The sequence below is a fragment of the Mugil cephalus genome, chromosome 7 (assembly GCF_022458985.1).
Source record: "Mugil cephalus isolate CIBA_MC_2020 chromosome 7, CIBA_Mcephalus_1.1, whole genome shotgun sequence".
NCBI lineage: Eukaryota > Metazoa > Chordata > Actinopteri > Mugiliformes > Mugilidae > Mugil > Mugil cephalus.
In genome coordinates, this window is record NC_061776.1 from 22,264,736 (window position 1) to 22,277,495 (window position 12,760).

The window sequence follows — 12,760 nt, forward strand, 5'->3', positions numbered from 1 at the left end:
TCACATGCTCACTGCGGAGCTGTGCAAGCAGGAAAAGCAGCTGAGGTGTTGCAACGAAAAGGCCAAGTCCAGTGTCATCCTAGATACACTGCTGTTGTGAATCACCGAGACCTTTTGAAAGCACCATTTTACACAGTTTCCTATCACGATTACTTTTCTCGTCAGTCTCAAGCTCTAAATTATGATCGGTGCACCCGTTTGGGTGTATGGCCTTGGAGGAGCCAGAGAACAGTAACACAGGTCAACTCCATTTGATTTTATCCAACCTTTGCTTTGGTTTATGCTGCATCTTACATGTGACATGTGCAGTAATAGGTTTTTAATCTGATGGGAGTCAAGAGAGCATACTGTAAAGGCTTGCATAAGCAGAAAAAGCAGTTCAAGGTTACACTGCTCACTGTCACCATCTTGTGGTCAGCGGAGGCGCTGCACTCCAACAGGTAACCTACTCATGAGCTGTAAATTCTGCAAGAGCGAGATTAATGATGCACCGGAGCACAGGTCCGTACCCATAAAGACAGCTACACCTGACGGCTCATTGACGAAGTGCATAATGTGATACCAGGCTTGTCAACCGAAAGCCTACTCTACATGCATAACTGCATACTTTAATTTAGTGACAAAATGCATAATTCATCGGAAAACCCATAAACACACCAATTTACATGACCTTAATCAGAATCTGCGGCTGAACTGTAAGTATTAGTCAAGCAGAAGTTGTGGTATAATATTTTATTCACATATTTTATGGAATACAAAGCCCCCAAACCTGATCCCACCCCAACCCACCCCGAAAAAAAAGGTGTGCACGTTGTATCTGGTGGAAACTATCCAAGGTCAAGGAAGAAAAACAGCCAAGAGAAAAAAAGGGACTTGCTTCATATAAGTGTCGGAGTGTACAATTGCAGTTTAATGTCTTGTTAGTTATAAAAAAGTATTCCCTCTCTTATCATGAATGAAACCTTTAAAAAAGTAGCCAAACCTGGCTAGATTCGTCAATAAAAGGGCTGCGGCCCCCGGCAGCTGAACCAAAACAAAGTTTCCTTGTAGAAAAAATAAAATTTCTTTCTGAAGATCTTTTCCACTCTAACTACAAGGACGTAATCAATATCGTGTGCAACAATAATTTAGCTTTACATGACTGTAAATTCAGTCGCTTCTCTATTCTTTTACACAATCTCCAGCTAAGCTGCACAAAAAGGAATGAAATATAATTCCCAAACTGGATTTGGGAAAGAAACAAAATATAGACAATACAAAAGAAAAAAAAAAAAAATAAAGAAAAGACAAACAGCAGAAGGAATAAGAAACGTGCCCGCAGGGCTACAAATGAACACAATCACAGATGTACTAGCAGCCAACCTAGGTCCAATAGTATTGACTGTTTCAAAGTGACTTTGAAACATCTGGAGTGCGTTTGACAGAACTAGCAATAAATTCCAGTGAGTTTGAGACACTGGAACCATAACGCAGACTCCCATCATCTGGGACTGTAGCACATTAAGCATTTTCAAGGTCTGGCCAACGGTCCTCTTTAATCTCAAGACATGTAAAACCAACCAGTCTGAAGACACGATGGGATGGCGAAACCACTGACAAGGATGAGACTAAAAAAAAAAATAACAGTAACATCACTGCCATTGAATTCAAAAGCTTCAATGTCCACTTCAGAAGTCAGGGGACCGAACGAGCTCGTTCAGCCCCCTGAAAAACGGTCACTGTTCTGAGATGGTCTGATTTAGTCCGTGTTGATTCTCTTCCCGACCACTACACATCAAAACACACCAGAAAACAATTTAATCCATTACAACACACACACAATCCAAGGTTCACGGTCAAAGAAGGTGCTGTCTGAATAGAGCCTCGGGTCTTCTGCATCCACTCAGTTAAAATGTCCGACTGGGTGAACCGTCAGCTTGACCTTTTGGTGAGAGCGATTCATGTGGTGGACGTTGGAAAACTAATTTAAAAAGAAAAAAAGAAGAAAACGTGTTCAGGATGATGGAGCTTCACCTCGTCAGTTGCTGTCAAAAGACTCTTGTAGGCAGAAAAAACAAGGCTGCGGCAGCTTGCTGTCCGTGTCAACTCCTCGGCCTCTCTTATCGTTTTAATCCGACTGTCCGAGCCTTTTCCTTCTCAGGTTGGGTCCTCAAACCATGTAGGAGTTCTGGTTCTTCAGCTTGTCCAGCTCCTTGCTCTGCTGCCTCAGGAACAGGATTCTGTGGATGATGAGGAACAAGCGTGAATGGACGCGCATGGGTGTTATGATTTGATGCGCACGGCTATGCAAACACAATCGTCCGCCTCACCTCTGTTCCCTCAGCGTGGCCTGAATCTCACACACTCTGACCAGGGAGCGAAGGTTTTTCATCTCTGTGCAGATTTCAGACATGTACAGGCTGCCCATGTTGTGGATGTCCTCACGCAAACGAGCCGCCTGGAGGTGTACAAGAAGTGGTTATAGTCAACTCAGTCCTACAGATTTTCACAATGAACACTTTACATTCTTCAAACATAAGAAACATTACTATACTACTCCACCATTCAATCTTCTAAGCCTCACAATGTCAAATAACTGGATCTGATGATGAGAACATCTGTGCTAGATACACAACTCACTACTCACTGAAGAATTATAAGTTGGATAAATAAAAAGAAAAATGAACAGAGAACAAAAAAAGAAAAAGAACATTTTGGCCTGAAGATCTAAAACTCAAACCGTCTTCAAACTGAAAAATATATATATATTTGATAACAACACTCCTTAATGATGGCGGAGACATTAAAACCAAAGGCAACCGTGACATTGCTCCGCGATGCGAAAAGCCCCGGTGGCTATACCTGTTTCTCAGTGTTCTCTGAAGGCCATCCTTGGATATGTCTGATGAGGTTTTCATCAAAGTGAGCTGCCAGGGTGGGGGTGAAGGTGCCAGGCGTGTCAGACTGGGTTTGGCTGGTGCTGCCGGAGGGGACGGTTGGCAAAGCGGCGCCAGACGCGTTTGATCCCGCACACAGAATCTCCTGGCTGCTGCGGCGAGACGACCAGTTAAGAGTGCGTACGTGATGCTGTCGCAAATTAGCCCGTGGATTTAATCGACCCATGTACGGGTGCATAACAGAGAGATCTGAACTCCTTTTACTGACATATGTAGCCTCTTTTTGTCCGATAACGACAAAGGTAACAATAGATGGAAATAGAGAAAAGAAGAATGGTTTCTATGAGAACTGTATGGGATACACATTGAATTTTGTATTTTTTTGTATTTTGCTTTATTTTTTTTTTTAACTTAGATGTCCCTCTCAGTTTTATTTATTTATTGCCGTGTCTCAAATATAACTGTCATCACAAGTTAATCGGTATGTTGAGGCCATTTGTGTAACTTTTGTTTTGTATGCTACCTTCTCTGCTGCAGAGTCCTTGGGTCTTCTGGACGCTTTTCTGTGTTCTGAGACAAAGAGGCTGATCCAGGCTTCCCCGAGGACATATTGCCCTGAAGAGGAAAGAACAGATGTCAGGAGAGGAGAAAAATGGCAATAAAAACAAAAAGGTCAGGACACAAGGAAGAAAAACCACAAAGATATGTCACGGATGAGGGCGGTCATAACAGAGCGGAGAAAGAAACGGGGGGTGAGTCATGAGCGAGGGGGGAAGTACACGTCCGTTCTTCTTCCATTTGTCTTTTTCTGTGCGGGCGCTGCTTCTGAAGCTCACCCTGGTTTGCGAGGACGAGATGCCGCAGGGGTGCGCGCCCAGCAGGGACTTCTGGTTGCTCTGCGGCGCACCGTTCCGCGGCGACACGTACGGCCGCGGCGAGGACGCATCTGAAGTCAGAGAGACCGGAGACTGACTGGAGTGCTGGGCTGGAAAGCAAAGAAAAGGAGATTTAGGAGTGCAGAATCTACTCTGACTATATCTAATCATATCTAAAGGGACGTATTAGCTTTAAGAAGAAATAAAGCACATCAAGGTAAGATTAGTGTAACAGCAAGCAATAATCTATGTAGCACTTTTCCCTGTTCCAACATTGAACAAGGCCCATCAGGATACACAGGTGGTCTATCTAAAACTCCCTTAACCAATACACACAATAAACACTTGTCATGAAATTCATTGACTGAAGGTTATTTAAAAATCTATTTTTGGGGATAGGAAGGGCCTCAAAAACGACCAAAAAAAATCAGTTTGTGCCAGCAGATGGCGAGAAATGGCGAAGAGGCCGTACCTTGGTTGGAGTGCTGAGCAGCTGATAGCAGAGCAGTGACGTTGAAAGCGGGTCCGGCAGTGAGGAGCTTATGAAGCACAGACCGTAAGGAAGCTTGGGTGACAGCAGCTGCCAAGACTGGAGGGAGGAAAGGGGGACGACACACACACACACACACACAGAGAGAGAGACAGGTGAGTGAGCGAGGACACACGACAGGTGAGTGAACAAACACAGAAAGTCAGAAAACACGGTTTAGGCCAGAAACAGGTCGGTGCAATCATCTCGTCATATTTTCATTAGCCACAGGAGCTGGTTCAATAGAGGTTAAACAAGCACATGTCACATTCTCGCTTTAGAGCAGAGGAGTCACCCGTTAATAACACACAGACAAGGGATGAAAAGTAAACAACGTATTTTACTTTAAAAGCTGGTTGTGAAAACACAAGCTATCCTACCACATAAGGCAACCTAGGGCTGGGCGGTTTACCGGCTCAAACCGAATACCGGTGTATTTTCTGTTATGATATGGATTTTTATTTTCTTTTTTTAAATTACACAGCGTTCGTAATTCTGTGCTGCGAGACATTGTTTCGGAACGGACGATTTTCAATGTAGCGCGGTGGGTGTAGAGGTGTGGTGAAGATGAAGATTTTTTTTGTTTAATCTCCAAGCTGAAAAAGTCCCTGGATTCCCACATCAGCAGACAGTGCGGGGCCATGTAAACCGGTTTTACTAGTGTGGGATTATTCTACAATATTTACTCACCTCTCTCAAAAAGTAGAAAAGCTGTGAACTCATGATTTTGCATGAAAAATAAAACCGTGATATCGTCAGAATTTGTAAAATATCGTGACGTACGTTTTTGGTCATACCGCCCAGCCCTAAAGCAACCACTCTTGTGGTAACATGTTTCTCTGAAGGTTGACAACTGCAAGGCCAAGAAAGCCTGTGTTAAACTTTATTATAAAAAAAGAAAAAGTCTGTAAAGACAGAAATGTGGGTGGAAGAATGTTAATGCTGCGCTCCCATCCTCACCCTCGTTGAGTTTAGCCATGTCCATGTTGCCGTTGTTCATCTGCAGCGTCGCCTGCAGAGCTGGGAGCAGCTGATGCAAGAGGGCGGGGTCCTGGAGCAACGCCGGAGACGGAGACTGGACAGACGGAGGCACCTGCCCCGTAGAGGAGGAGGAGGACGACGACATGTTGGAGGGGGTGGAGCCTAAAGCGCCGGCAGAGGCAGCGTTCAGGCTCTGAGAAGAAGAAGAGGAAGAGGAGGAGGCGGACGCTGTGGACTGGTCCCCTGATGTTGTCTCTGTGGGGACGAGCAGAGCAACGACACACAGGATTATTCAACAATGTATTATATGTTGTGTTCATTCAGAAAGATACGGAATGTTTTCAAGCATTACTATTTGGCCTGCAACAACCTGACAACATCATCGACTATGTCGACTACTTAAATGCGTCAATGTAAAAAGTTTACTAAAAAAAAGCATCTTCAAAAGTGTCAATGTCAGTGTGGAAAGTCCTGAAACAGAGTCAGGGCTTGAATTAAGTTTCTCGTTATTAATACTTCTATCCAACATGAGCAACAACTCAAACCAGCCAATCCCGAAAGAATAAGACAAAGTGGTTCTACACGCACTAAAATGGACACGGCTCCCAACAGTAGCTGAGCCGCTGAATATCTGGATCATTAAGTTAAATTCAGCCTGATGGTTGACTGGTGGTCAGAGCCTGGGAGTGGTCGATGTGTCCTCATCAGTTGTTTTTAAGAAAAGAACTCAACAAAGACTAAGAGCACATGCTAATTACCAGCATGTCTGTGTTACTTTCCAAGTCTGTTTCTGCATGGTACTATAGTAGAGAGTTTCCATGTTCTCTGTGTGTCTGCTGCATTTCCTCAGGTCAATGTCAATGTCAACGTTGACATGATACTAACTACTACATGATAATACTCATGCACTGATGATTCCAATTACAGCCAGCACAAGTCACTGAAGCTAAAAGAAGTTTAAAATCAGTTCTTTATCCACATATGTTAAAACTCATCATTATGTGTGAATAACATTTATTCCAGGGTATATACCTCACCGCCACTTCCAATCGTAACCATTTACATCAGTGACACCTTCAACTTAACAGTTTTAGTTTACGATAAAGACTACAGACCACTACAACTGGGAACGTAACGAGTACCGGTCAAATTCCCGACAACTGGTAAAACCATTACAGATTTTTACTATCATTAAAACCGCGTTTGATTATTATTTGCTTTTTAAAAATAAAATTTGGTTTCTGTGCGAGTGTATAAGTGCTTTTTGAACGTTTTTGAGCACATTTCAACAATACCGTGATAATAATGACAACTGTGATCATTTTGGTCACAATAATCGTGAATTAAATTTTCATATCGTTAAATAACATATTCAAATAACATGATTCAAATAGGCTGGGAGAAAAAAATTGAAGGCAAAGTCTGAACACATGTTTAGTGTAAACTCTTGTACCACCTGCATAAACTCAAAACTAGTTTTTAATGCAGCGTTGTTGTGCCACCCAGAGTCAACCTGATGTCAGTAAAGGTGAGGAGACAGACCTACTAGCCAAGGTCTTAGCTGTCGCTTCAGGTGTGGCTGTGGTGGCGCAACACTACTGGCCCACAAGCTAGCAACGGATAGCAGCCGCTCACAGTGGCTAGCACCATGACATAGGGTGTGCTCCCTTTCGAAATGTCATCTTTGCCTCTGAATTTCCGCCCGCGTACTTTCGGGCACTTTCAGAGACTATTTATGAACGCACCCATAATAGTCTAGTTTCTATGTTGCCGGTTCATCTTTGTTTTATTAATAAACGACTTATTTCACACTCAAACGCAAAATTCTTCTCAAAAATACCTTCAAATTTTAAGACCTCATAAAGCCATGATAAGACTTTTTAATACTTTTTAAGTGTCTTCATTTCTCCAAAATTGAATTATCAACTTTTAATACTTTTCAAGACCCTGTGGATACCCTGTAATTCTGAAAAGTTCCATAACATTTGTTGCTACAATCAATTACCCTGAAAACAGTCGATTCATTCATTTAATAAATAATCAACAGAGTAATCGTTGGATCATAGTTTAATCATGTGCTGCTGCCCTACTTACTATGCAATAGTCATACTTACTTGTTGTGGCTTTGTCCTGCAATGCCTCTTGTCTGTAGTCCATGTCCCGGGGGAAACTGTTCGGTGCCATCTTGACTGAATCTTTCTGCCGTTGTTCCCTGAAGCAAAGCAAACAGACTTTGTGACAATGTGCAGGATGTAAGCTGCGGTTACACTGTACCTTAGGCTAATGACATTCTCTTGGAGCTTGTGCACTGCGTGATAATGAAAAGTACAACCCTGCATGACAATGAGAACCCCTATTACTGCTTCCTGTTAAACATTCAGAGTGCGTTTGCTAGTGTGCGTTACCTCTCCAACAGGTCCTTGGGCTTCTCCCACTGGGAGACCTCAGTTCTACAATTATAGTAGTACTTCTTCCCAGAGGAGCTAATGTGTTCTGTCCAGTCATCTGCTGGGTCCTGGTGATTACAGACAGAAGACATGAGATGAAACCAAGATTAAGAGACAGGTTCAGCATTAACAATATGGTTCGGATAAAGCTGGAAAAAGCCTTGAGTCTCAATTTAATTGACTAAATGCAAGCAAAGTGAAAAAAATGTAGCAAAGAACGTAGCCCAAACGTTCACTTTTGTGCTTCTGGGTTACACAGCTCCTTGTGACTGGAGTTGTAGGTTTGGTTTGGGCTTAGGCCTCATTGCACAGAAAATGCTCAGTTCTTGTCCTGGACATTATTTTGATTAGCAAAGTTAGATAGAGCTTCAACAGGACTGTTAACCCCAGTTCCAGTTCACTGACTACATCAGCGAAGGCCGGACCTTCTCGAGCACATAACCACTCACGTCATCTAGGTAGATGGTTTTTGGGGTTCATCGATTGTCTTTCTGTTGCAACCGTTCAGTTTACTGTCATTGTGATTGATGACTGACAACTGCTCTTTAGAAAGCTGGCCTATGGGAATCCTGTAGCTTAGGGGCACAGCACTAACAGACGGACTTATATATATCTAGTAACATCGTCTAATATCAGCAGAAACATTGTTCTGGTAAATGACATCGGCTGATTACGACTGCTCATGTGAACATCTGTTTTTATGCTCATTCTGTTCCTTTTTTGTCCACTCAAAGAATACTGTCTATTGTTTGCGTTAACCAAGCACACAATGCATTGATTGACCAATGTGTGATCCCACTGTGCTAGTGTACATACCAGTTCCATTATGTTTATGTGCTGAAATCCTAAAGGGCAACACTGATTTCCAATATGCTTTTTATAGTTAATAAAACGGAAAGTACATTGAGGGGAAGCAGAATATCTTACTTCCCTTTACATAACTTAGTGTCTGCAAAGATTTTTTTTTAAAATAATATTTTCCCTTTCCTCTACGCCTGCCTGCTTTTAAAACATCATTACTGACTTTGTAGCAGTGAAATTCCTCTGCAAGCTGAGCAACCACACCTGCCTTCTCTCCTAAAAACACTGCTTGTCTAGTTTCAATACCCCATAATCAAGCAACAGTGGCAGCTTTCTAGTTTTTAAATCATCTACTTAGATCGGTCTGAGACAATCTAGACATATCCCTCAAATGGGTATAGTAAATGTCAGACAATGAATCAGTTTGTGTAGATGGGCGCTGAAGCCTCAAAGGAAAAGATTGAAAGTGCATACTGCTAATAGTACACATAACTTCAGAAGGTTTACATCTTTTTCAGACTCAATAATGGAAAAGGCTTTTGAGATGGGATGCAAGCTGGTGTTTAATATCGATGATTAAGCTATTTCAAAGCTAAATGATTTTGCAGATGAGACTGAATCTGTAATGAGATAGCATGCTTTCTCTGTTGAGAAAAAAAAATAAACTATGATGTTAGGAATAAGTCTAAATTAGACATATGACAGTTGCAGATTACGACAAACTAAAAGGAATGTGGTTCATTAATGTATATGTGCCCGTTTCTGTAACTGATATTATTACGATGACATGATTATGGCCATAAAGCTCATGTATTTCAAATAATGTAGGCTGTGAAACACTTACTGCTTAAATTTGTTACAGCTCAATAACGTCATCTGCTATCCATGGTCTCCAGGACTGGATAAATATACAGTGGATGCTAAACATGGCTTAGTATCAACCAGCCCCAAATTACAAATCTTTTAAAGAAGGAAGTCTACAGTCTAACTGGACCACAAACAGAATAGGTGGAGTCTGTTACATAAATGTATTTCAATCAAGCATTGTTGTTTAGTTGGGTGGGAAAGATGTCTGCACACACCAAGAGGATGACGCCTCTACATAATGGCGCGCATACAATGTTCCAAAGTAGCGCGACTGCGCTTTCTACAGGAAATGCTGAGCGTTATCACCAGATAGCTCTGGCCAGCACCTTACCCTGTCTGCAGGCTTGCTCTGGGTCGCATGTGAGTCGGCGGCGCCATGGTGGGAGCTGTTGTTGTGAGAGTTCTCCTGAGGAGAGCCGCTGGTCCCTGTAACAAAGCTGTTCATCAAGCCACAGAAAAAAGGCACAACACTCTACACAGGACTGAATGCACAAGGGAACATCTGCTGCTAGATGAATCAGAAGAATCACTTCTGTGCCTTATATTATTTTATACCTTGCTCAGATTAGCTGCATGGATTCCTTATGGAGGGCACTGTCTATGTAGTTCTGGCGAAACGGACTGTCCGTTTTAAATCGACATAATAAACCATAACAACAGGTAGCCAGTCAAAGTCTCCATTTACAAATGATTGCAGCATGTTAACAAGCAAACATTTAATCATTTAGTGCTGAAACCTCTGAACGCCTAAAGGATGGTAAATAAGAACAACCTGGATCACAGGTCTAGAGGAGTGGTGAGATAGTGTTAGTGTGTTATTGTACACCCCAATAAAGTTAGACTCCTTTTCCTAAATACTCATGTAATGAGCTGAAAAATGTCTATCGAAGTGTCCATGATAAGGAATTAATAGACTCCTCAAAGGCATCAAAAAGTGGCCTCTATGTCATTCATTAATTTCCGATAATGGCCTCATTGGGTATCACTCTTTACCTCGGTTTATATTACTGATATTTGAGAAGTCATAGCAATATTATCTGTAGTGAGAAGACAAAATTATGTAAAGGCTAATTTTGTACAAGATATTGCAAGTTGCTTTTCATCAGACTATGTCAACTTTAGAATGAGCACACATGTATACATGACAAAGCCCAATACGTGAGAATTCATCAGAAGAATTTGTACTTGTTGGTCATTAACAAAACTCACACTTTCACACTGTGAAAGAGATCTGTGAATTATTTTGTGGCATAGCTGTTGAGTTTACATGGACTGATAAGCGATTCCAACGAAACCGTTTATGTTGACGCCTAATAAAATTATCTGAGCAATGAATGATTATTTTTCCTGCAATTAGTCTGACAGTCTGAGTTATCGCAGCACCAAGATTGTGTATTTCCTTCATCACATCCAAATCCGCAGGACCCACGCTTACCATTTTTTCCTCTAACAACGTGAGAGGGTTTCGCCTTGCCGTGTCCGGCGCTGTCTCCGTGCCTGCTAACGGGACTTTCGTCTGAGCGCCGCAGCATCTTGTAAGGGGGCGTGGGATCCGATGAGCCATCGCGCACCTTGTCGTAACGGTGAAGGCTGCTTGATTGGCTCTTTGGCTGAGATTTATGGGTCTGTCAAGAACAACATGTGGCAGATTGGCCGGTTGGATCATTTTTAACTGGATTAGGTCATTTTTGATACTGAAGAATTTTGCTACCAACAAAACTGTCCACTTAAGAAGGTCTGTTTGAAATGTGGTACTATAAGATGATGGGCAGGATTGAGCCATAACATGACGCACCGTAGTGGCTGTGTTTACTTGGACTGATAAACAATTCCAACTTACATGGCCGCTTAATAAAATGATCTGACTGGACAGAAGTGTTTGAATGCCCTGCAGTGGTGATTGGGCTACTACTTGTTGACATGCATAAAGTGGCTCTGTTGTGGAAATTTTAACCTGATGGAAATACAAGAATTAGATTAACGTATTTATTTCAATCCACAATCCATCTCAATCTGATTAAAAATGCCTGGCCTAGCAACTGGGTCGGTTCAGACCACTCAGCTCTTACTGAGTCAGTTACATGAGACCTACCGACTAATGTGATTATTAGGAGACTATTATTGTCAGTTTAACTTGAGCAAAGGTATACCTGGTGCCCAAAATACATCTTAAGTTTGGGAACTGTTTATTATTTCAATGGAAACACAACATACTGATTAGCTAATGGATCTAATGATGGGTCGTATTGACAGGTGGCAGTTGACATATCGTACCTGATAGGATTGTGAATCCCTTCTGTCGTTGCACCTGTAGAGACACAGAAAAAAAAAAAAAAAGTTATAGACAGTTGGAAATTTAACGGTTAAATTTCTTACCTTACTTTCTGGATCGTGTATCTTTTAAAGCTAATTAGCTACCGTTAGCTAGGCTAGCTTGATCTTATCAGCCGCCGTTCTCTCGTATCGGCAATAGTTAAAAAAAAATAGCTTACATATATGTTTATAATGTATTTTACACAAACCAGACCGTAAAGTGAGACTTTGCAGTTATCGTGTTGATTAGCTAAGGTCCCGTTAACGCTACGTTAGCTGAAAGAAGATATATCCGGAAACCTCGGCTAGCTGAACGCAGACAAGCTGTTAGCCGGTGGTCGTGACAGCTAACGGCTACAAGCCAGCGTCAAAGCTACGCGTTAAAAGGGCGAAATAAACCCCGCGGATGTGTTTTTAACACTTAAGGCTTGTGTTGGATTTACCCATCGCTGACTCTTGTTGGTTTCCTTGCATACATCACCATCAAGGCCGCGGTGATGTGTGTATGTGTGTGAGGAGGAACCGTGGCCTCCTATCTGTCTGCTCTCGCTGTTCTTCTTTTTTTGCCCCCTTCAGCTTCCTGGTGTCTGCACTCGATCTATATCCTGTCTAACAGATTGCTATAAGTCGCGCACCGGGCGGCAGCACTGCATAGCGGGTGGTCTTTATTAAAAAACCACCCTCGGTGCATCATCTGGCATGTAGTTAAGGTATGCGCTCGACTCGGCCGACGTAGCTGATCAGAAAGCAGCAGATGCGGGAGGAACCGGAGGAGACGGACCGAACGGCAATGTTTAGCTAGGGAGGTGGAGTTCCGGTTGTCTCTGTGAAATTAAAAGCGCAGTCATTAAACATGTCACCCTTTCCGGATAGAGTTAGTAAATTCAACACAAAACAGAAAAGAGTGGCAAAAAATGCAAACTATACTTCGAGAAAAATTACGTCATCTGTGTCAAATCGTGTGTTTGCCTGCGTATTATTAGTATTATGTTTTCGTCAGAGTGGCAAATGACTAGAGAAAAATAAAAAATATATATATCTGAACAGCTTTAAGCAAACTAATATCTAATA

General features: G+C 42.2%; 1 protein-coding gene across 3 annotated transcripts; it reads right to left on the bottom strand.

The window, feature by feature from the left end:
• Positions 1-889: 889 nt before the first annotated feature.
• Positions 890-12,490, bottom strand: LOC125010847 (WW domain-containing adapter protein with coiled-coil-like). 3 transcript variants are annotated; one of them, XM_047589720.1, is made up of 13 exons: positions 12,133-12,489; positions 11,651-11,684; positions 10,812-11,001; positions 9,708-9,802; positions 7,667-7,776; positions 7,376-7,473; positions 5,241-5,516; positions 4,224-4,340; positions 3,713-3,861; positions 3,400-3,491; positions 2,842-3,025; positions 2,310-2,437; positions 890-2,219 (listed from the first exon to the last, which is right to left on the bottom strand). In XM_047589720.1, exons 1-13 carry the CDS (start codon positions 12,171-12,173, stop codon positions 2,150-2,152), a joined length of 1,584 nt encoding a protein of 527 aa, XP_047445676.1. In that variant the 5' UTR covers positions 12,174-12,489; the 3' UTR covers positions 890-2,149. The 3 variants fall into 3 exon arrangements, with proteins under 3 accessions (XP_047445676.1, XP_047445673.1, XP_047445677.1); XM_047589717.1 differs by having other exon boundaries at positions 2,842-3,028; XM_047589721.1 differs by lacking the exon at positions 4,224-4,340 and having other exon boundaries at positions 2,842-3,028; positions 12,133-12,490.
• Positions 12,491-12,760: the final 270 nt, after the last annotated feature.